At 48.7% G+C, this 21336-nt stretch overlaps 1 protein-coding gene across 3 annotated transcripts; it reads left to right on the top strand.

Annotated features, from left to right (window-relative positions):
• The first annotated feature begins 10 nt into the window (after window positions 1–10).
• Window positions 11–20873, top strand: Comt (catechol-O-methyltransferase). 3 transcript variants are annotated; one of them, XM_060370037.1, is made up of 6 exons: window positions 12–150; window positions 14100–14179; window positions 15299–15563; window positions 15975–16168; window positions 16486–16617; window positions 19808–20873. In XM_060370037.1, exons 3-6 carry the CDS (start codon window positions 15299–15301, stop codon window positions 20006–20008), a joined length of 792 nt encoding a protein of 263 aa, XP_060226020.1. In that variant the 5' UTR covers window positions 12–150; window positions 14100–14179; the 3' UTR covers window positions 20009–20873. The 3 variants fall into 3 exon arrangements, with proteins under 3 accessions (XP_021500896.1, XP_060226020.1, XP_021500894.1); XM_021645221.2 differs by lacking the exon at window positions 14100–14179 and having other exon boundaries at window positions 11–150; XM_021645219.2 differs by lacking the exons at window positions 12–150; window positions 14100–14179 and having other exon boundaries at window positions 15199–15563.
• The last annotated feature ends 463 nt before the right edge of the window (window positions 20874–21336 follow it).

Genomic DNA, 21336 nt, shown 5'->3' with positions numbered 1-21336 from the left:
GCGCTGCCTGAGCCGTTCTCGTCTCGGGCTTCGGGGCCAGACTTATGCGCGACCTTCACGAGGCGAGTGCTCCTACAAGCGTTCTGCGCTGCAGGAAGCTCAGACCCAGCATCCGAGTCTGCACCCGCGCCACCGGGACCCAGCTGAAGGGTATTGCCTCCCCCTACCCCCTCCCGCCCCCCCCCCATGTCCCCCGGTAAGGTTCCCCGAATCTGGGCCTGTCCTAGGGGAGCGCGGGCTGGGGAATGTGGACACCTGTGAAGGGATCTGATCTTGGCTGGGGTTCGCTGAAGTGGGGCAGGTCTCCACACTTCTCAGAGGAGCTTGACGACCAGTGCTGGGGTGTGAGATACATCTTTCGGTGGGCCTGACCCTGGGCTTAACCAGGACAGAATGTGGCACATCCAGGGCCTGGCCCATCATGAGAGGGTCTTAGTGCTTGGATTGGGGTCTGAACCCTAAGGTCAGAGTTGCAGGGCCAGGGATTGGTCAGTGGAGATGGAAGTGGTTGCGCAATCTCCTCAACAGGTGTTCTTTGAGAGTGCTTAGTAAAGGTCTCTCCTTGCAAGAGAATGTGTTACCCCGCGGAGAAGCAGTGTTTGGAACTCAGGAGCAGGGTTTGGGTGTATGCTTGAGCCTAATGGGGCAATGTGAGAAAAGGAGGAAGTCTTCCAGCCTGGGACTTTGGGGTTCTTGTTGGTCCCTGAAGCCTTAGCAGTACAGTGGCAGCTGTTACAAGCACATGCAACCTATTTTAGGGGCTTGTTGGGGCGGGGTGTAGGGGACAAGCTTGTCCCAGAGAAACAGCACTACTATAATTAATGGAGGAGCAGATTTTACCTAGGAATTGCTGACAAGTAGGGGACAGGCTGAGTCATCCCCACAGTAGAGTTGACAAGCAGGTTTGGTTTGAAGGGGAACAAAGGAGTGCGGAAGTCAGTGCAGGGAGCAATTTAAAAAATCCGGGAAGGGAAGGGTGGTCTATGCAGGACCCTCAGGTTTTGGCTGCTGGGCTTATGGAACCTATTTCCCATCCTCCCACAGAAGCTGGGCCTAGCAGAAAATGAGTTCAACCATCTTGAATTTTCTCAAGCAGACACTCTAGGGGTCTAAAGTTGACCTAGAGATGCAGCCTTGAGCTCTAGATGAGGTTAACGATTAAGTGTTTAAAGGGAGCTTGGCCTTTTTTGTTCAAGGACAGGACCCTTTTCCCAGGAGGGAGACATCCTTGCTGCTGAACAGAAGTCCATTTTTTTCTTCCATGACCTTTCACCTCACAAGGACTAGATTTGCTAGTTGTACTAAGACAAAGGTATTTGCTAACTGGCAGGAGCAAGGGTTTTGTGAGGACCATCCTTGAGAACAAAAAGGTTGGTGTCAGCTGTAAATCGCTGTTTGAGTGTGGGCGTGTGTTGAGCACATTTCTAGGTGCCAAGTGCCTTGGATGCAGTTGAGGAGCAGTCTGAAGGGCTCCCCAGGTTGTCTTCTGAGTGCAGGAGGTGAAGGGTTTCTGGCATGATCATTTCCTGGAACCCAGTAGAGGACGTCCTTCCTGGCCCATGTAACCTCTGCTCCAGGCAGAAAGTTGTCTCCAGGGTATTTGGTGTGTTGAAATCTGAATTTCTTTCAGGTTGTTCTCAGGCTTCATCCTTTGGGGCTTTTCCAGATCCTGGTGGGACAAGACAGCCGCTTCAAGCATGGGTCCCACCGAGGACCCACACTATCAGGCTTTTGTTCCAAGTGATCAGAAATTAGGAAGGAGAAGATCTGAGAACAGTTTGGAGAGTTGTAGCCAGATACTGAGGCCAGACGTAGGGTGTGGATGTATTCCTGAGCACATTTAATGATTAAGCAGAGTGTCGGCACAACACCTGTGGTCCCGACACTCAGGAGGCGAAAGCAGAAGAGCCATCATGGATTTGATGTCAGTCTATGCTACATAGTGATTTTTAGGCCAGCCTGGGTTCTAGAATGGGACCCTGTCTTTGGGGGGGGGGAGAGGGCACAATTTTCTTTTTGCAAATGAAGCTGTAAATTGGTCTTGTGATGTAATTTTTTGTTTTGTTTTGTGTTTCTGCTTTTTGAGGCAGGATTTCTCTGTGTAGCCTTGGCTGTCCTTGTTCTTGAACTCTCTTTGTAGACCAGACTGGCCTCGAACTCAGAACTCAGAGATCCACCTGCCTTTGCCTCCTAAGTGCCACCATGCCAGGATTGTGATGTAAAATTTTTATTAGGGGATGAGAGAGTGCTAACACAGTGAAACTCAGCTAAGGTGTGCTGTATCAGCCTCTCCTGTGTTGGCATGATATCTGTGAGCTACCATGTCTGGCTCTGTGCGTGTTAGTGTGTGTGAGTATGGGCAAATACCTACCATGATGATCATGGAGAGGTCAGAGAAAATGTGGTGCCCTTCTCGCTTTCCATTTTGTGTGAGGCAGGGTCTTTTGTCTTGTTTACTGCTACTTAGGCTGTAGCAGCTGGGCCACAAGCCTCTGGGGAGTCTTCTTTCTCTGCTGCTCATCTCTCAGCACTGGGATTATAGACTATTACCATGTTTGGCCTTAAGTGGGTTTAGGGATTGGGACTGAGTGACCTTCCAACCCCAGTTGTTTTAACATCTTTTGCCATACCTTCAGGAAAACACTACTATTTCTGTAGGCAAGTTTGGCTTTATCAGATGTATTAAAGTTTCTTGACGTTCAGCCAACATGAATTAGACCCCAAAATAAAGGGCTTAAGATTTTTTTACTTTAGAAGTGAAGAACAAAGTGTGGGGAGTGTAGCTCAGTCAGTATACTGCTCGCCTGGCACACACAAGGCCCTGGGTTCAATCCCTAGCACTTCATAAAACTAGGCATATTGGGATATGACTATATTTCCAGCACCCCAAAAGTAAAACAGGAGGGTCAGAAATTCAATGTCACCTTCATCTCCATAGCAAGTTTGAGGCTAATCTGGGCTACATAAAACTCTATTCCCTCCCTAGCCAAAATCCTCAAAGCCAGTGAACAAGATCAGAATCTGAAATCTGGGTATGAGGAGCGCAGTTGCCATGTTTGAACTTACAGCATCTGGGAGGTAGAGGCAGAAGGATCAGGAATTCAAGGCCAGTCTTGGCTGTGTGGCAAGCCTAACCTGGGGTCCATGAGACCCTGTCGTAATAGGAGTCGAAGAAAAGGAAATTAAGACTCTGATAAGCTGCCAAGGTGTGCTGTGCTTCTCTGTTGACTTTCAGCCAACCCTGTTTCCAAAAAAAGAAAGAAAGAAAAGAAAAGAAAGTAAGTAAATTAGGTACTAGAGAGATGGATCAGAGGTTAAGAGCAAATACTGCTCTTCTAGAGGACCTGGGTTTGTTTTCTGGAACCCACATCAGATGACGTATTACCACCTGTAACTCCAGCAGCAGGAGATCCAACAATGACATTCACACAGACACATAAATACGTAAAATCACCTCCCATTTTGATCAACGATAGAGTAGCATTTTGACTTTTTGCAGTGCAGGGATTGCACCCTGGGCTTTGGTGTATGCTAACCCTCTCTATACCACTGAGCTAGCTATACTGCAGCCCAAGATTATTCTTGTTTAAAAAAGAATTCTAATTCTGGTGGTGTTGGCACACGCCTATGGTCCTAGCACTCAGGAGGCAGAGGCAGGTGGATCTCCTAAGGCCAGCCTGGTCTATAGAGAGACTTCCAGAACAGCCAGGGCTACATAGAGAAACCCTGTGTCAAAGCCAAAACAAATCTAAATAAATAAATAAAAATTAAAAAGAATTGCAGTTGGGCAGACTTTTAATTTCAGCATTCGGAAAGCAGAAGCAGTCAGATCTTTGTGAGTTGAAGGCAGGCCCAGGAACCTCAGGGTACTTTGATAACCTCAATAAGAGCAATGTACACCCACATTTATATACACCGTGTGGCGGTCTGACAGCAGATTCTTGGATGCTTCTGATCCTTCAGAGGCCTTTTAGAATTATGGCCCTCTGAAGCCAACAGTTATAAAACTTCACTGGTGTGAATAAACAGGCCAATTCTAATAAGATCAGATGCTTTTCTTTTCGTTTATTTATTTGTTGTTGTTGGCTTTTAAAGACAGGATTTTTCTGTATAACCCTGGCTGTCCTAGAACTCACTCTGTAGTTCAAGATGGCCTAAAACTCAGGATCCACCTGTCTCCTAATGTACCACCATACCCTGTAGTTTGGTTTGTTTGTTTCAAGGCACAACTTGGAGTAGTTGTTTTGTTTGGTTTTGTTCTGAGACAGGGTCTCTCCACGTACCTTGCTAATTTAGTGCTTGCTGTGTAGACCAGGCTTGTGAACTTGCAGCAATCCTCCTGCCTCTGCCTCCAGAATGGTAGGATAACAGATGCTACCATACCTAGCCAGCAAGGTTTTGCAAGAGGTCTTTGTAAACATTGGCTCAATAAACTCAAACTTAGTTCCTGGAAGCTCTCTGGGGCTACCTGATTCCGAGGAATTGCTCTCCAATGTGGACACTCCAGTTAACAGATACTATCTGAAGTTTCCAATTTTGTGCTGCTGGGGTGGGGGTGGGGGGAACAGAGTCTAATCGCAGCTCTGCAAATAAGTGTTACCATGAAAGGATGTATTTGGTAAGTTCGATATTTGGAGGGATTAGACAGTGCAAAAAGATAAGTATTTCAATTTAGTTTAACAAAGTATAATTTAACGAATAGTTATGAGTCATGGATAGCTAAAAAGAAGCCAGTTTCTTTTTATAACCCACAATTAAAAAATAGAACCCTAGAGAGAAGCAGTGTGCTGAACAACAGCAGGCAAAGCTTAAGCCATCCTTTCTTTTTACTCAGTCTCATAGCCTTAATCTTTTATTCATTTTAAATTTTTGATTTTGGGTTTTTTTGTTGTTTTTTTTTTTTTTGGAGACATTTTTATTTTTTATTTTCAGAGGTTTTGGTCACTATGAAGATCCAACAAGCCTTGAACTCACCTACCCCTCCTCCTTTAATGCTGGGATTAAAGGCATGCACCACCGCCACTGAGCTATTCTCTAGGCTTTGTTCCTATCGTCTTATTGTCGGGTGTTGACTTTTTATCTAAATCAGCAGGTTGTTCTTCAAACAGGGTCCAGGAAGGACCAGGGGATCAGAGATAAAGAAGACAGAACAGATGGCTTAGGAGAGATGTATAAGCTATGTATTAAGAAGTACAGCATCTTGTGTACTGTTTTCAGTGGAAAGCTAGCAATCATACAATGGGACAAAGTCAGCAGGCCCCTGATCAAACAGTTGCTAATCAAGGGAACACAGGATTCTCAACGATATCAGAGACCTGACCACCAGCAGCCTTGATTACACCAGTCTCTTCAGTGGGGTCGGGTGGGGAAAGCTGGTTTAAAGGTCAAGGTCCCAGAAAATAAAACCTTAACTCCTTTGAGTCCCTGGCCCCAGCCCAAGTTTAGGCCTTGCCACCCTGTCCCTGGAAAAGAATACAAGCTGGATGTGGTGGTGCACATCGGTAGGATTTGCTGAAGGAGGTAGAGGCAGGAGAAGAACACAAAACTAGGTTCCTTTGTCCTTTTATCACAGCCTCTAAGAAAGCCTTGCATTGGCCTGTCTTCCAAACTGTGTCCTCAAGTCATATTATTTAGACATTATTAACATGGATCTTACAAAAACAAACTAGGAAGTAAACTATTACAAGTTTATCACATACCAGGATATGTAGCAGATTATACAGTACTTGAGTTCATCATCTCATAATCTCTAAAGTTATATGTATGGTGATCTATGTATGTGTACATATATGTGTGTTCATGTGGCCAGAGGATAGCCTTGGGTGTCATTCCTTAAGAACCAGATACCTTGATGTTTGAAATAAGGTCTCACTTCCTTGAAGCTCACCAAATAGGTCAGACTGACTGCCCAGTGAGTCTAGGATCCTCCCCAGACTGCAAGCTACTCCACCATGCCTAGTTTTTACATGGATTCTGGGAATTAACCTCAGGTCCTCATGCCTACACAGAAAGCATTTTACTGACTGAGCCATCTCCCCAGCTCCTGGTACCTTTGTTGTTTGTTTGTTTGTTGAGGCAGGGTCTCTTTATGTAGCCCTGGCTGTCCTGGAACTTGTTATGGAGACCAGGATGATCTTGAACTCAAAGAGATCTGCCTGCCTCTGCCTCCTAAGTGCTGGGATTAAAGGTGTGCATCAATATGCCCAGCCTTGGTACATTTTTTTTAATGTGGACAGAATATGTTTATTAACTTATTAATTAGGTACAAACTTTTTAGTCATTCTGTATATGTAAAAATATCTAACTCAAAGATATCAGGTTTCTATTACCTAGCAGACAGTACGGATCTGACCCAGTGTAGAGAGAGAAAAGGGAGGTATCGCACATCTGAAACTCCAACACTGAGGAGGTGGTGGCAGGAGGATCAGAAGGTCATCATTAGCTACTAGGAAGTTTAAGAACAGCCTAGACTACTTGAGGCCCTGTCTCCAAAAGGGAAGAAAGCCAGGGAAGATGGCCTGACGGGCATTGTGCTTATCGTGCCTTTGTGAGGACCTGAGTGCAGCGTGTCAGAACCCATGTAGAACATGGGCAGAATGGCCAGACATGGTGGCACACTCAGGAAGCAGAAGCAGGTGGAAGATCTCTGTGAGTTCAAAGCCAGCCTAGTCTATATAGAGGGTTCCAGGACAGCCACATAGAGAAACCCTGTCTCAAATAACCAAACCAGCCAAAGAAACAAACAAACAATCAAACAAACAAACAAAACATGGGCAAATGGTGTATACAAAACATGGTATACACCTGCATTTCCAGTGATGGGGTAATGATAGGCTTATCCCCAGAGTGCACTGGACAGACAGTCCAGTTGTTTAGAAACTCTACGTTCAGTAAGAGACCCTGCTTTAAAACAAAACAAAACCAAAAAAAGTCCGGTCATGATGGCACAAGCCTTTAGCCCCAGCACTTGGGAGGCAGGGGCAGACAAATTGCTGTGAGGTGGTCCAGGACAGCCAAAGCTACACAGAAACACTGTCTTGAAAAAACAACAAATAAATAAGTGTAGAAAGCAATCAAGGAAACACAGTATCTGCCTTGCATGCATGTAGTTTAGGCACTGGGGATGGAGTCCAGGGTCCCAGACAGGCTGTGTACATGGTACATGTGAATTGCATCCCAGCCCTCCAGCTTGTTTGTCTTATTCAGCTTCAGGTGGTTGCTCTGGTGGATCCTTGAATCCTTAGAACCCCTGTGAGGGTGAGGGGTTTCAAGTCTTAGAGCAGCTGGAGTGCTGAGGGCCAGCCCTGTCTGGTGGCATGGATAGGAGTCAAGCTCGGACTTGAAAGGGAACCTATGAGATGATGCTAGGGTGCCCAGGGAAAGGCCGGAGCAGTGGAAGTGTGAGGCAAAGGCTGGGACATGGCTCAGTGTCTGTGCCTGCTCATGTGTGCAGGGCTCTCGGTTCCATTCTAGCATCCTCCCCACAAATGAAGGAAACTGGAGTGAGGTTAATGGTAGGGGAGGCACCATCTAGAAGACAGTTGTGGGGAAGGGTGAAATCTTACCTTTCCCCAGGCCACTGGAGCTTCACGTAGTACCTGACAGTAACATCAGTAGAAAAGGGGGCTGGATGGTGGTTACATCGTGTTGGTTTCTGTGTTGACTTAGTGGTGACAGTGTAGACTTGAGATAGGCATGTCCCAGCCTGCTGAGAAGCACCCATGGAGGGATAGGAGCAAACAGTGACAGCAGAAGGAACTTACAAGTAGGGAGGAAGACAAGCTTCCGACCTCAAAACCAAGAATTAAGTTGCCACTTGGAACCTTTAGCCAGAGAGGAAGGAAGGCCAGGAGCTCCCAGTGAGTGAGGGGGAACAGTCTGTCCTCATCATGGGTGGGTGTTTGAAGCCTTGGACCCGGAGGTCTCTCAGGTCTAGTGAGCAGGCCAGTAATGGGACTAGCCAGTGTGAGTCCTGGCTCTATAGGCGCAGCTCCGCTGGATGCTGCATAAGGCTAGGCAGGGCAGTGCATGGTGACATGCCTGGAATCCCAGAGGCAAGAGGATGAGTTTTAAAGTAGCTTGTTTGAAGCCAGCCTGGTCTATATGAAACCTGCACAGAGGAAAATGTAGTAAGGTAGAACTCGGGCTTGAGCAGAGTTGGGAAATGGAAATGCTCTGGAAGCAGGAAGAAGAGTTGGTTCATGGGAACCTGTTTGGGGCTTATGACATTTCTGCTCCTAGGTGGCGTGGCTCAATGGCAGAACTTACAAAGTCCTGGGTTCTGTCCCTGCCCAGCACTGTAAAGAGGAGGGGGCAGGGGGAGATGAAAAGTCTGGCTAGGCCCTGCACAAGTCACCAAGGCTGGGAGACGAAAGTCTTGTCTTCAGGTGTTGGCTGCAGCACATGGAACATTTGTCTGCCAGCCTGGGTTTTCTCAAGAAGATGCTACATGGGACTCGGGCCATCCTAAGGGTATCACTTTGAGCCATCTAGGAACTAAGTTTAGGTTTGTTCCTAGTCTGTTCAGCCAAGGTGGTCTGGTCCTGAAAGACTCAAAGGAACCTGGCAACTCAAAGAAAGAGACAGATCAGATATGAAGAGGACAGGTGGCAGAAACTAGCACTAGCAATGAAACAAAGGAGCCCAACTACGCACACAGCTCCCCCAGAAGGCTGGGAGGGGCACTACCTGGAACCTTCTGATCAGGGCACCAAGACAGGACTCCTTCATCCTGGAGAGACTGGAGAGGTTCTCAGGGATGGACTTTAGCAGTCAGCATCGGGCATGATGAAGGACACTTAGTTAGGGCTCATATCCAGGCTAGGGCATGATGATACAGGGAAGCCAGGAGCAGAGACACCATACCCTAGATTCTGGCTCTTCTTGTATCTTGTATACCCTACTAAGCTTCTGAAAACCTGGAAAGCTAACAAAAGTACAAAAGCTTTGACACTGTGGCCTTCAGCCCTCCACAGCAGGGAGCCTGACACTGTCAGCAATGTCTCTCTCCCTGCCACCCCATCTGTCTCAGACCCACCACACAGAATCTATCATTTCTCCAGTCTGCAGAGGAAGATGGGGGTACCCTATGACACCTGAGAAAATCAGATACGGCCTATTGAGTTTTGTAAACAAAGCCTTGTATGAATGAAAGACAGGCCACAGGATTGCCTGTTGCTAGCTACTCTTGCCTGCAGAGCAAAGGGTGCAGACAGCTGTAGATCTGCATGGCAACTGGAGTGGATAGGAAGAGCCATGTCTGTGGGCAGGCTGCCCTCCTGCTGGCTTTCGCAAGCATCAGAAAATATAACAACAACAACAACAAAAAAAGGCTTATGAAGTCTGGCAGTGTACCTCAGGGCAGCAACAGAGTTTGGCTAAAGGTTTTCACAAGGGCTATGTACTAGTTTGGCTAGCGATTGCGGAGGCTGTAATCATATTCATGCCCAGGTGCGGCTCTTCAAAGCCTACAGCAGATTCTTCCCAGCCTCTGCAGAGCCCAGGGCAGGGCACCGCCGCCTTCTACTTTCTTCTCAAAGCCAGACCCTGTGTGAGCTAATGGCCCTTTGTTCTCTGTACAGCTCTGTACAGCTGTATAGGCCCTCTGTACAGTTCATCCTGCCCCAGCAGTCATAGCACTGGCACCTGCTGGCCACAGTCATGCCCAAGAAGCACAGAGCACCCATCCAAGATATAGGTAATCAGGCCTAATGAGCCACCCCAGGACGGTAATGATAAAGCCAGCTTAGATGATTCTAGGTTGGGGTAGAGGTGGTGCCTAGAGGCTACCATGGGGGCAAGTGGCCTCTACCTGGTTTTTTGCTTTTTGTTGTTGTTTTTGTTTTTAAGCCAAACAAAGTTCTGTGTCGTCCTGGGGCTTTTGAGACAGGTCTCACTGGGCAACCCAAGCTGGCCTCGCTGACTCTCAGCCTCCTTACTGTGTGCTGGCACCACAGTTGTGCACCCCAAGCTCAGTCTTCTCTCCCTCCCTTTCTTCCCCTCCTTTCCTGTTTTTTTGTTTTGTTTTGTTTTGTTTTGTTTTTTTCTTTCTCTCCCCACCTTCTCCCTCTCAGCCAGAGTAATTCAAAAGCCCTGCTGGGGCCTTGCAGCCCTGGTTCAGTGGAGCCTGGAATCACAGAAGCTAAGGTAGACTGACTCCTCTCCACCCCCTGAAAAGCTGTAAAAGTCAGAGATGTCTCTCCCCAACCCCTATCCCATGCTGTAGGGGATGGCTTTTTCCTCTTCCACTTGAAGCCATCTCCCATTGTTCTCAAAATGCTCCCGTTTCACACACACCCCCCCCCAGGCTCTCTCTTAATAAAGCTCATTCTGAAGGGTAACTGTCTCACTCAGCTTCCTTCTCCCTGAACTACCCCAAAGTCAGTGGTCAATCGTTTCTAAAAGTGAGGGTTCTAACCCAGACCTGTGTGTGTATGCCCGTGTGCACACTCAGGTTGTGTGGCCTCGGGTTCCAGCAGTTTAGCACCTAGATCGAAGTTCTCACATCCAGGAACTTGTGTGTTTCAGACGTGCTGGGAATATGTGCCAAACACCCACTGTTTGAGCTACACCCAGCTCAGGATTCAGAGTAAACAGCCTCTATGCTTGTGCAATTAGCAGATGATTAACGTCCTCTCAGTCCACCTTCCGGCACGTTTGTAAATAACTTTAGGATGAAACCATCAGGCTTGGCCATTTCTCAGATACAACGGGCGTTCACAATATTGCGTAAGTTTTGCCAGAACTTTCTAACCATTCCCACTGTAACTGTGTACCCATTGAATTCCCTCTCCCTCTCCCTCCAGCCCCAGAGGCAATCAGCTTGCAGTCCTGTGCTGTTCCGTGCCTGGATGATTTTGCACATGGGGCCCATTGTGCTGCAGCATGCATTGGTGCCTCCTTCACCCCAGCAGCACACACTCACTGCAGAGTGCCCTGGCTGCCCAAGATCTTCAGCATGGAGAACCTTGGGGTTGCTTCCACGTGTGGGCTACTGTGAGTCACGCTGCCAGGAACAAGAGTAGACAAGTGTCTGAGGCCTGCTCTCAGGTCTGGCTACACAGCTCTGACACATGGTGATTCTTTGGATAGCCTCTGTAGGACCATAAAACTTTCCAGCAGTTCTCACCTCAGCAGGATACAAGGGTTTCAGGGTTTTTTTTTCATATTTTTACCAACTTTATTGTCTTACTTTAAAATAGAAAAAAAATCAGGCCTGGTGGTACAGGGAGCTGGAGGCAGGAAGATTGTAAGTTCAAGGCCAGCTGGACAACTTAATGACAGCTTGTCTCAAAATAAGTGGCTGGCAATGTAGCTCAGTGAAGCCTTGTGTGCAATCCCCGGTGTTTCACCCCAGAAATAAGCCATTTCAGTGATGGTGAAATACTCTTTCCCACATGGCTTTGATAGGCATTTCCTCAGTAACTAACTAACCACGTTCAGACTCTTTAGTGAAAGGCTTTCAAGACAGGATCTTCTGTTTCCAGGCTGTCCTTGAACTCCCAAGGATGATCTTGAACTTCTGACCTACCAGTCTTCATCTCCTGGATGTTGGGATCATAGCAGTGTGCCAGCATGCTAAACTGGTGTGGGGCTGGAACCCAGAGCTAGGCCAGGCAAGCACTCTGCCAACTGACCTGCATCCCAGCCTCTTCCTGTGCCCTAGTTTTTTAACACTGTGCATGCTATGTTGGACAAGCATTCTACCACAGAGCTACACCCAAGCCCTGAAGCCTCTTTTACTTTTTTTAAATTTTTATTGATTTGATTGATTGATTTGAGACAATCTAGTATGGCCCAGGCTGGCCTTAAACTCATGCTCTTCTTCAAACTCTTGAGTACTGGGATTACAGATATTCATAGTACCAAACTGGCTTACCACAATGTTTTAATTACTGTAGCTTTGTAGTTAGTTTTAAATAAGAAATTAAGTCTTTCGCCTTTGTACTTCTTTCTCAAGATTAATTTGGTTGCTTATACTTCTTGGAGATTCAGTAAAGCTTAGCATAGACTTCTCTACTGAAAAAAAAAATGCCCTTGAGATTTTGGTAAAGGTTATATTAAATCGGTAGACTGATCTGGGCGGCTCTGAGAGTCTTAACAGCTTTAGTATTGACAGTGTCACCGCCAGCAAGTCTTCCATTCCATCTCAGTTGCTGACGTTCCACTGCAGTTTTCTGCTCTCCCGATCAGCTAAGTGTGTGATCTACAGAGCCTGGCCCTTGCCCAGAACTCCTGAACAGTTGATTCTGGGAGTCTGCAGAGTAGGGCTCAGGGCTGTGGTCCACACAGACTCCAGATGACAGGGGCCGTTTCGTCTTTCAATGGAGTTGTGAGACCCTGGAGCTACCCCAGTTCTTACTGCTTCCATTTCCTCACTTCAGATTTTCTGGGTTTTGAGAAACAGGCTGCACTGTAGCCCACCCACCTCTGAGTGCTGGGAGTACAGGCATGCACTTCCACAAATGCTTTCTCACTTGCAAGTTCTTTTGTTCTGCAAAAACCCTAGGAAGACTGCTTGAGTCTGGCAGTTGCCCTCCGTGGCCAAGGAAGTATGGATCTGTCCCCTTTTCCCATGGCCAGGTAGGCATGTCTCCACCTGCTCCTCACAGCTGCACAAAGCAGAGGAGGCTTGCACTCTAGGGAACACCCCCACCACCACCACCACCAAACAGGGGGCAAGACTTTTGAGAGGAAGTGGGGGCTGTATTAGTTAGGGGTTTCTAGAAGAACAAAACTGATAGAATTTCTATATATTAAATGTTTATCTACCCATCTATTTATTGGTTTTTCAAGACAGGGTTTCTCTGTGAAGCCCTGGCTATCCTGGAACTCACTCTGAAGACCAGGCTGGCCTTGTACTCAGATGTCTACCTGCCTCTGCCTCCCAAGAGCTGGGATTAAAGGCATGCACCAACATTGCCTGGCTTAACTATATATTAATGTGTATATATAATTTATACATATATGTGTAACGTACCAATATCAAGAGTTTGTTGACCTCAAACTCTTGATTGTACTGCCCCAGCCTGTCATGTTAGGTAATCTTCTGAGCTACCTCCCTAACTGGATTTTTAGATGGATGGGTGAATGGATTGATGGATGAGGGAGAGAGAGATTGATGGATTGATGGATGAGGGAGAAAGAGAGAGAGAAGGAGAGAAACAGATGAACAATATAGCTCATTGTCTCACCACTGCAATGCTACTTCTAGTGATGATAATGGATAGCATAAACTAAGACACCCAAGCACATTAGGAAATCTAAGCCATAAGAAAGGGGTAAAATAAAGCCGGAGTCAGGTATATGCCAGCACTCTTGGCACTCAGCCTTTCAGCCGGGTTCTGGCACCTTTCCCACTTTGCTGCGCCCACTCTTGGCCTTTACTGGTAAGCCGCATAATGGTCACAAGGGCCATTGTTCCCCTGGGTAGTGTCCTGTGGGCTTACATGTGCTCTGTAACTAGCTGTTGGTGTGTGGGGGTGGGAGCTATGGCCTGATCAAAACTCTTTCTTCAGCTTCTCCCAAGGAACATGTGACAACAGGGTCCCTGGCTGGGGTGTCTTCTGAGTGATACCCACACTCTCTGACTGGGAAAGTGCTAAAATAACTGGACCTTGGTCATTTATAGGCCAGTTTCTGTCAAAAAAAATTGGCCAAAGGCCAAACTGAGTTCCTTAGAATTTCATATAATTTTTATGTCTTCTCAGCTCAATAAAAGGAGTCCAGGCCTTCCCACAGATTATAAGGGCAAGTGCTTGGATATGAGGTCACATGACTGAGGGAAGCCTGTGGGTGAACATGCGTTCAGGCCCAGCATACATGCAGACCTGAAACCATGTGAGCACTTGTGGAAATAAGCTCCATGAACATGTGTGCTACAAAGCCTCGGTTTTCAGGTCTCTTCGTTCTCTCCTGAGACTGTCGTGAAGCAGCCATCACACCTAGGGCTTGGACCTGCCTCCTCTTGAGATTCTTTCACAGACTTTCCAGCCTAGATCAAGTTCTGTGTGGTCACCAGCACACTGCCCTGAAAGGAACTGTAAATGGCCACAGTCTTTGGTGGAAGGTTCCCTAGTTCCTTTCTTATGTATTTTCAGTCTTAGGGTCGCTGGTGTGAAATCACAAGCGTTTGCCATGAATCTACTGATCTCGCCCAGTGTCGGCTGTGGGGACTCTGGTGAGCTTTGCCAGTTAGATCCTGGGCTTCTTGCTTATTCACTCACACCGTGTGCTGCAGACGGAACTCGGGCTCTTATGTGTGCTAGGTAAACACTATAGCATTCAGCTCACCCAACCCTTGTGTGTTTCTGGAGGATCTGGAATCTGCAGCTGTTCCTTACTGTAATCGGAAGAGGTCCCAGTATCTCACTTAGCTCCTTTGTGGGTCCTCAGCCAAGTAAGTCAGTCGCTACAAGGCTTCTGAGCAAGAGCAGAGCTCATATATCTTACTAATTTTGCATAGCCCCAGAGATTTCCACAAGATGTGGCCCAGAGAAATGAACAAAAAACATTGGACATGGTGCTTACCTTAATCCCAACCCTCAGGAAGATTATGAGTTCAAGACCAGCCTGGGCTATATAGTCTGGCTCAAGAAAACAGGGGCTGATAATGGAGGTTAGCTTACACCACACACCCAGAGTTCCCTCCATAACCAAATGAAAATAAAGAACAAGGGCCACAGCTGTCCTACTGTCTGAGGCAAAGAATGATAGTTTTGTACGGAAACGTAGGAAATTTTCTGGCTTGTGAATTCTAGGAATATCATTTGGTGATCTGTGGAGGCTGTGAAGCCATTTGGAAGATGAGGGTCACCCCAACAAGATCACTCATTCAGGTCCCAGCCCCATTAACAGTCTCTGCTTAATAAAGGCTATTTTTCCGTCTTGGTGTTAGAGGAGCCCCTCCCAGGAAATCTTCACATTCTGCCAAACCACATAGGAACAAACAGGTGCACATCCTACGCACACACACACTTCCTCTTTCAGCCTGAAACAATCAGAATGCTAGTTTAGTGTAAGATGAGACCTTTCTTCATGGAAAAAGCACTGTGGCTTGGGGACCATGCCTCAGTCCTCTACACAGGACTCCAAGAGGCACACATGCACCTCCTCTGGCCAGCAACAGGCTGCAGTCTCACGTGGCTATGACTCAGGTAGGCACCAAGTCATGTGAGTTTAGTCTCTGAACCTTGGACCTCCTTTAGTACAAGGGACCAATGGTGCATGGAGCTAAGTACAGGGTGGGTGAAGTAGGAAGGGCATGGGACACAAAGTCTGTCTACCCTGCTCCCTGCAGATGCTATTGGCTGTCATCTCACTGGGTCTCCTGTTGGCCCTCTTCCTGCTACTGCATCGCCTGGGCTGGGGCTTTGTAGCTATCTTCTGGTTTGAGAACGTGCAGCAGCCAGTCTACAACCTGCTCATGGGTGACACAAAGGAGCAGCGCATCCTGCGCCACGTGAAGCAGCACGCAAAGCCTGGAGACCCCCAGAGCGTCCTGGAGGCCATCGATGCCTACTGCTCACAGAAGGAGTGGGCCATGAATGTGGGTGCCACGAAAGGTAGGTGGCCCAGCCTGCAGGCAATGGCCTAGAAATGGGGACCCTGAGTATGGCAGTTGTCGCAGAAAAGCCTGTTAAAGAGGGTGGGAATTGTGGGCCTTGCTCCTGTCTAGCCCCCTTGGAGACCATAACATTTACACTTGAAGGAGCCAGGTAGGTGGATGAGAAGGGTCTCTATGTATGCAAAGGCCCGGAGGACCCTGCAAGGGTGTATACAGTGGATCTTCTGGGGTATCAGGAGGCAGAGGCCCTGTCTCAGCAGGTCAGAAGCAACAGGGGGATAAAAACGTTTCAGGTTAGAAACATGAGAAGAATGGGAATGTTACCAGTCTGGAGAGGGGTGAGGCCCAGAATTGGGGATGGGGTTCCCCTCTTTCTACCTGCACTTATATCCTCCTCACCACCCTCCAGGCCAAATTATGGATGCAGTGATTCGGGAGTACAGCCCCTCGCTGGTGCTGGAGCTAGGAGCTTATTGTGGCTACTCGGCCGTGCGAATGGCCCGCCTGCTGCCACCTGGAGCCAGGCTTCTCACCATGGAGATGAACCCTGACTATGCTGCCATCACCCAGCAAATGCTGGACTTTGCAGGCATGCAGGACAAGGTATGGCCCTGTAACCAGTGTGGCAGCCATTGTGGGGAGAGCTGGGCAGGCAGTAGGGGAGGATGAGGTAGGTCCTGGGTCAGTCACTAAGCACCTGCCATGTCTGGGCCCTTAGAGTCAAGGGAGGAACCCCAGCAGGTAAGAGACACAGTTTTACTGACCTATCCCTACAAAGCATCAACTTCCAGGGCTGAACTTGGAGAGACTACATGGTGCAGATTCCTCTCTAGAGCCTCAAAGAGATGTATACACAGGTGGAGGGCCAGGCAGGCTCCTGCACATCCTGTGGGAACAGCACTGACGTAACATTGTTCCAGGTCACCATCCTCCTTGGGGCATCCCAGGACCTCATCCCCCAGCTGAAGAAGAAGTACAATGTGGACACGTTAGATATGGTCTTTCTTGACCACTGGAAAGACCGCTACCTACCAGACACACATCTCCTGCAGGTAAGCCGAACTGTCCCTGCTCAGTGGGATGGCTTCTGTGCTGTCACTCCTTAGGTCACTGGGCCTTGGCCTCCCTGAAGAGCCCTGCTGAGGGAGGCCCAGGAACAGTCTGCGAGTCCAGTGGGCTATAAGGCCCTGTGGCAAGTAGAGATGGAAGGGAAGGGGTTCTCGGTAGGATGCCAGGCACTGAAAGCAGGGTGCTGCTAGGGAGTGGGGCAGGCATCAGAGATCAGAACACGTGGGCCCGAAGAACACAGAGCAGAGTACCTAAGGGGGCGGAACTGCTGCCGTACGGTGTGACTGGGGTCAACTGGCGCTGGCCGCAGGAATGCAGGCATGTTCTGGATCTTTCTCATGAAGCTGCTGCTACACAACACTCCACTCTCCCTAGGCCCTTTCAGCCCTTGGCACTGCTGCTCAGCCAGCTTCACCTAGTAGGAACCCCCTGCTCTGACTGAAGAAGCCATTCTCACTCACAAGTGACTAGAGCTTAAGGGTATATTACCTTGTCCTGCTTTGATGGCCAGCAGAGGGACATGGAGTGGCTCCTTGGTCTTTATTTACTGGGTCTCCTCACAGATTTCCACAGCCAACATGGGGCTGTCCATGTGGTGTTGACCAGCCACAGCTGTCTCAAGAGTTGGACACCCTGCCATGTACAGTCGGGTCCAGAATGTGAGAGAATCTGCCAGCAAGGCCAGGGGCAGGACAGGGCCACTGTGTCTTAGGCATGATTCGACAGCTCTGGTGAACATAAGGGCACAAAGGCCAAGTCAGGCACGACCTCTGGGCACGTGATAGGAGGTGAGTCCTAGCATCTAATAGGATTTTTGTTGACCTTGTGGAGGCATGGACAGGGTGAGTGGGGAGGTTATTTTAGAGGTTCCTCAAATTATTTTCGAAGTAGTGAGCACAGCGTGGGAGGCAAGAATATTCCTGGGCCAAGAAGTTGTACCAGAGATTCTGGTTCTACCAGGAGGGCAGGCAGTCAGGGGATAGAAAGGAGACCAGCAGGCCAGGCCAACCATGCGAAGCTGGCTTGGACAAGGGCCCATCCCTGGCGGACTTTGTGAACATGAGGTTCCCTACTGAGGGCAGAGGACAGCTGAGCAGTCAGGCTCCACCTGGGCAGGAGAGCCGACCACAGCACAGGGAATGGGGCTCTGCAGCTTTCTGTGTGTGGTAATTACAGGCCTCCTTTTAGAAAAGAAGCAAATATTGCTGTTCAATAACTAGGAAACTAACAGTTTTTAGCTCTGCTGCTCAAAGCTGGCAATTAGCTCCAAAAGAAAAGAATACATCGGGAATGGGTGCACTTTTTTTTTTTTTCAATGTATGGTTGCAGGAAATTGAACCCTGAGGAAGCACCGTTAAGATTGGTGTTCACAGGCTAGAGAGACGGCTCAGAGGTTAAGAGCACTGTCTGTTCTTCCCAAGGTCCTGAGTTCAATTCCCAGCAACCATAGTGGCTCACAACCATCTATAGTGAGATCTGGTACCATCTTTTGGCCTGCAGGGACACATGGAGGCAGAATATATATATATATATATATATATATATATATATATATATATATGTATGTATGTATAATAAATCTTTAAAAAAAAAAGATTGGCGTTCACAACTAAAACTACTTCACCACCAGGCTTAGAGGTACACATGGACAGTCTCAGTACTTGGAGGCAGGAGGATCATCTGTTCGAGGCAGACATCTTACCCACAGCATTCCGTACTCCGCTGTCCCCTTAGCACAGCTGCTCAGGCACCAGTGCACGCTCACCTGTAACCCCCTGGATGGTCAGAGAGGTCTTTCAGGAGGCTCACGGTATCTGAATACAGGTAGGGCAGGCGCTGTCCTCCGGCAAGGCATGCTTCCCGAAGGGCAGCGGCTCCCCAGCACCTCCAGAAGTGCATGCCTTGCTGTCGGGATGCAATCAGGAAGTTTCATGTCTCATGTCACTAGTCTTACAGTCATCATGTGGCTCTCCATGTCTCCAGGCCCCTCCCTGCTCATCTTGTTCCTTTCCTACCCTGAATTGCAGGGCCCTCTCTGGACTGGGCAGATGTCTTCCTCCAGAGCAGTTCTTCATTGAGGTCTTTCCAACCAGTGCTGACATGACATTCTTAGTTCTCCTAAGCCAGAGTATGTCATGATCATAGTGAGACTCATTCACATTGCAGTGTGAGAGACGATGATCCCCTGGATGTGCCAGCCAGCCTGAGAGTTCCTCAGCTCATGAGAGCCCACAGGCTGGAGATCACCATCCACCTCCACAGCCACTAGGACTAGCCGGAGCCCTGAACGACCGTCGAGACCACAGCACTGCTGTGCAAGGACAGGACCCCCACCTTCAGTGTGGGACATTAGGATGATGGGGCGTTTTTATGCTTGTGTGTGTGTGGTGCTGGAAATAGACCCTTGGATCACACCTGCTAGGCTCCTCCCACTGAGGTACACTTCAGCCCAGGCTACTTACTGGGTTTTACTTTTCATTTTTAGGTTGCTTTCTATATGCGTTTGAAGACAAGCGTCTTTTGTAGGCCAGGGTAGCCGGGAGCCTCAGCCTCCTGGCCGCTGAGGCCGCAGATGTGGCCCCACCAGACACAACTGCTTTGTTTCATGATTACATTAAAAACAACCCCCTGAGCCTCCTGGGCAACTTTCAAATGAGATGTTCAGGTGTCTCGCTTCCTGGCTCTCCCCTTTCTTCTTCCCCCTTCTCCCCTCCCCCGCAAGACACCGTCTCCTGTCAGTCACTTCAGTTATTAATACGTAATCAGCAGACACACTTCCCAGAGGGGATAGACAGGCACCCTACATGTGGGGTTTCTCTCAACCACAAGTTCTGCCTCAGGGGCCCAGGGGCCCTGCTCAGAGCCCAGCACCTACTGTCTTCCCTGCCCTAGGTGGACCTTCAAGGGCAGGGGTGTTGGTGAAGATCCCGTATTCTTGGCATAGAGTGTTGGAGGGGATCTGGCCTTCTGGCCCCATCTCTTCTACCCAGCCAACCTCCAAACGTTCACTGTGTAGCCCCCATGGCCCCCTCGGGCTGGGAATGGATACAAGGGAGAATGGATAGCAGCTTGAAGTGGCTCCAGTGGAGGAGCAGTGCCCCGCGCTCCCTGCCCTCCCCTCCTATTGCACTGTGTTTGTCAAACATTCCTGACCCTGACTGTGTGTCCCTGCAGGAATGTGGCCTGTTGCGCAAGGGGACAGTGCTCCTGGCTGATAATGTCATCGTCCCGGGCGCCCCTAACTTCCTGGCGTATGTGAGGGGGAGCAGCAGCTTCGAGTGCACACACTACAGCTCACACCTGGAGTACTTGAACGTAGTAGACGGCATGGAGAAGGCAATCTACAAGGGTCCAAGCAGCCCTACGAAGTCTTAACCGCCCAGCTTCCCTTCCAAGCTTCCGTCTGCAAGATGACTCACACTGACCCCTTCTATGCTTCTGGAACCTGCCCTCCAGTGCTGTGGCTCCAGATTGCTGCACACACACACATTTTAAAGGTAGTGAGCTCACTGCAGAACCACCACAGTAAACCTGGAAGGCGCCTGTGGATAAAAGGCTACATTGAGGCTAGAGGCGCAGTTGCTCACAGAGGCTGCCCAGCGTGCAGAGGCCTCAAGGTTAATCCTCAGCACCAAACAACAGAAATTGAGATTTCAAAACAATCAGAGCAGGTGTCACCCTGATGGTGTGACCAGCTGGAAGAGGAGTCTCGTAAGGTTTTGGTGCCAGATCCCTAGGCACTGCCATCACCTTTAGGCCAGCAAGAAGTCAGGAAATTGAAAACACCCAGATACCGTTTGGTTGTCACCAAATGGCAGCACCTCAGAGACAGTACTGTCACCAGCAACTCATACCACATTTCATCTTAAGAAAGAGTCATGGGGCTTAGTGGTTAAGAGCAATGGGTGGTTCCTCCAGAGGACCTGCGTTCAATTCCTAGCATCCACATGGCAGCTCACAACTGTAACTTCAGTTTCGGGGGGTCTAACACCCACACGCCAACACACATAAAATTAAATAGATTAAAAATAACAATAATAATGAGTCATTAACTTTCCAGCTGTAGTGGTGCATGCCTTTAATCCTAGCATCCAGGAGGCAGAGGCAGCCAGATCTGGGCTCAAGGCTAGCCTGGTCTACATGCTGAGTTCTAAGACAGCCAGGGCTACACAGACTCTTGCCTTAAAAAGTGTTGTAACCTCTTTTATATTATTAAAAAGAAAAAAATTCAAGATCTAAATATTTGGATACAAGAGATGCCCTGAGTTATTCTTCTCAACTACCACACTGCACAACACTGGACAGGCACACAGCCTTTTTTGCACCTGTCTTGGACTAAGCAGGCAGGTTGGGATTAGGGGGTGTGGCCCATGACACAGGGAGCTGTTGCTCTCTACCCTTTGTGACACTCAGGAGAAACAGTCTCTCGGTCCTACTTCCTGGCCTACAGAGGAGGAAGTGGGCTCAGGCCACAGGCACATGACTGCCAGGCACCCACTGCTGAGGAAGCATCAGCCCATTATTACAGTTACCCTAACCCCGCACCCCCACCTCTTCAGGGCCTCAGTAGGGGCCCATCTCCTTGGCCAAACACAACGATCAACTCCATCTGGGCTGGTTCCCCCATCCCCCCCCCGTGCCCAGATCGGTCATCCAGCATACCCCTCCTAGACTGAGTGTGTCAACAAGAGCCAGTAGACAAG

The sequence above is a fragment of the Meriones unguiculatus genome, chromosome 17 (genome assembly GCF_030254825.1).
Source record: "Meriones unguiculatus strain TT.TT164.6M chromosome 17, Bangor_MerUng_6.1, whole genome shotgun sequence".
NCBI lineage: Eukaryota > Metazoa > Chordata > Mammalia > Rodentia > Muridae > Meriones > Meriones unguiculatus.
The sequence above is the reverse complement of the archived record's forward strand: the minus strand, read 5'-3'. Positions and strand labels throughout refer to the sequence as shown.

Coding starts and splice junctions, on each gene's coding strand:
- Comt (XM_021645219.2), top strand. CDS start 15,263: ATGGGACACAAAGTCTGTCTACCCTGCTCCCTGCAGATGCTATTGGCT. Junction 15,564..15,974: donor GAATGTGGGTGCCACGAAAG/GTAGGTGGCCCA, acceptor ACCACCCTCCAG/GCCAAATTATGGATGCAGTG. Junction 16,618..19,807: donor CAGACACACATCTCCTGCAG/GTAAGCCGAACT, acceptor GTGTCCCTGCAG/GAATGTGGCCTGTTGCGCAA.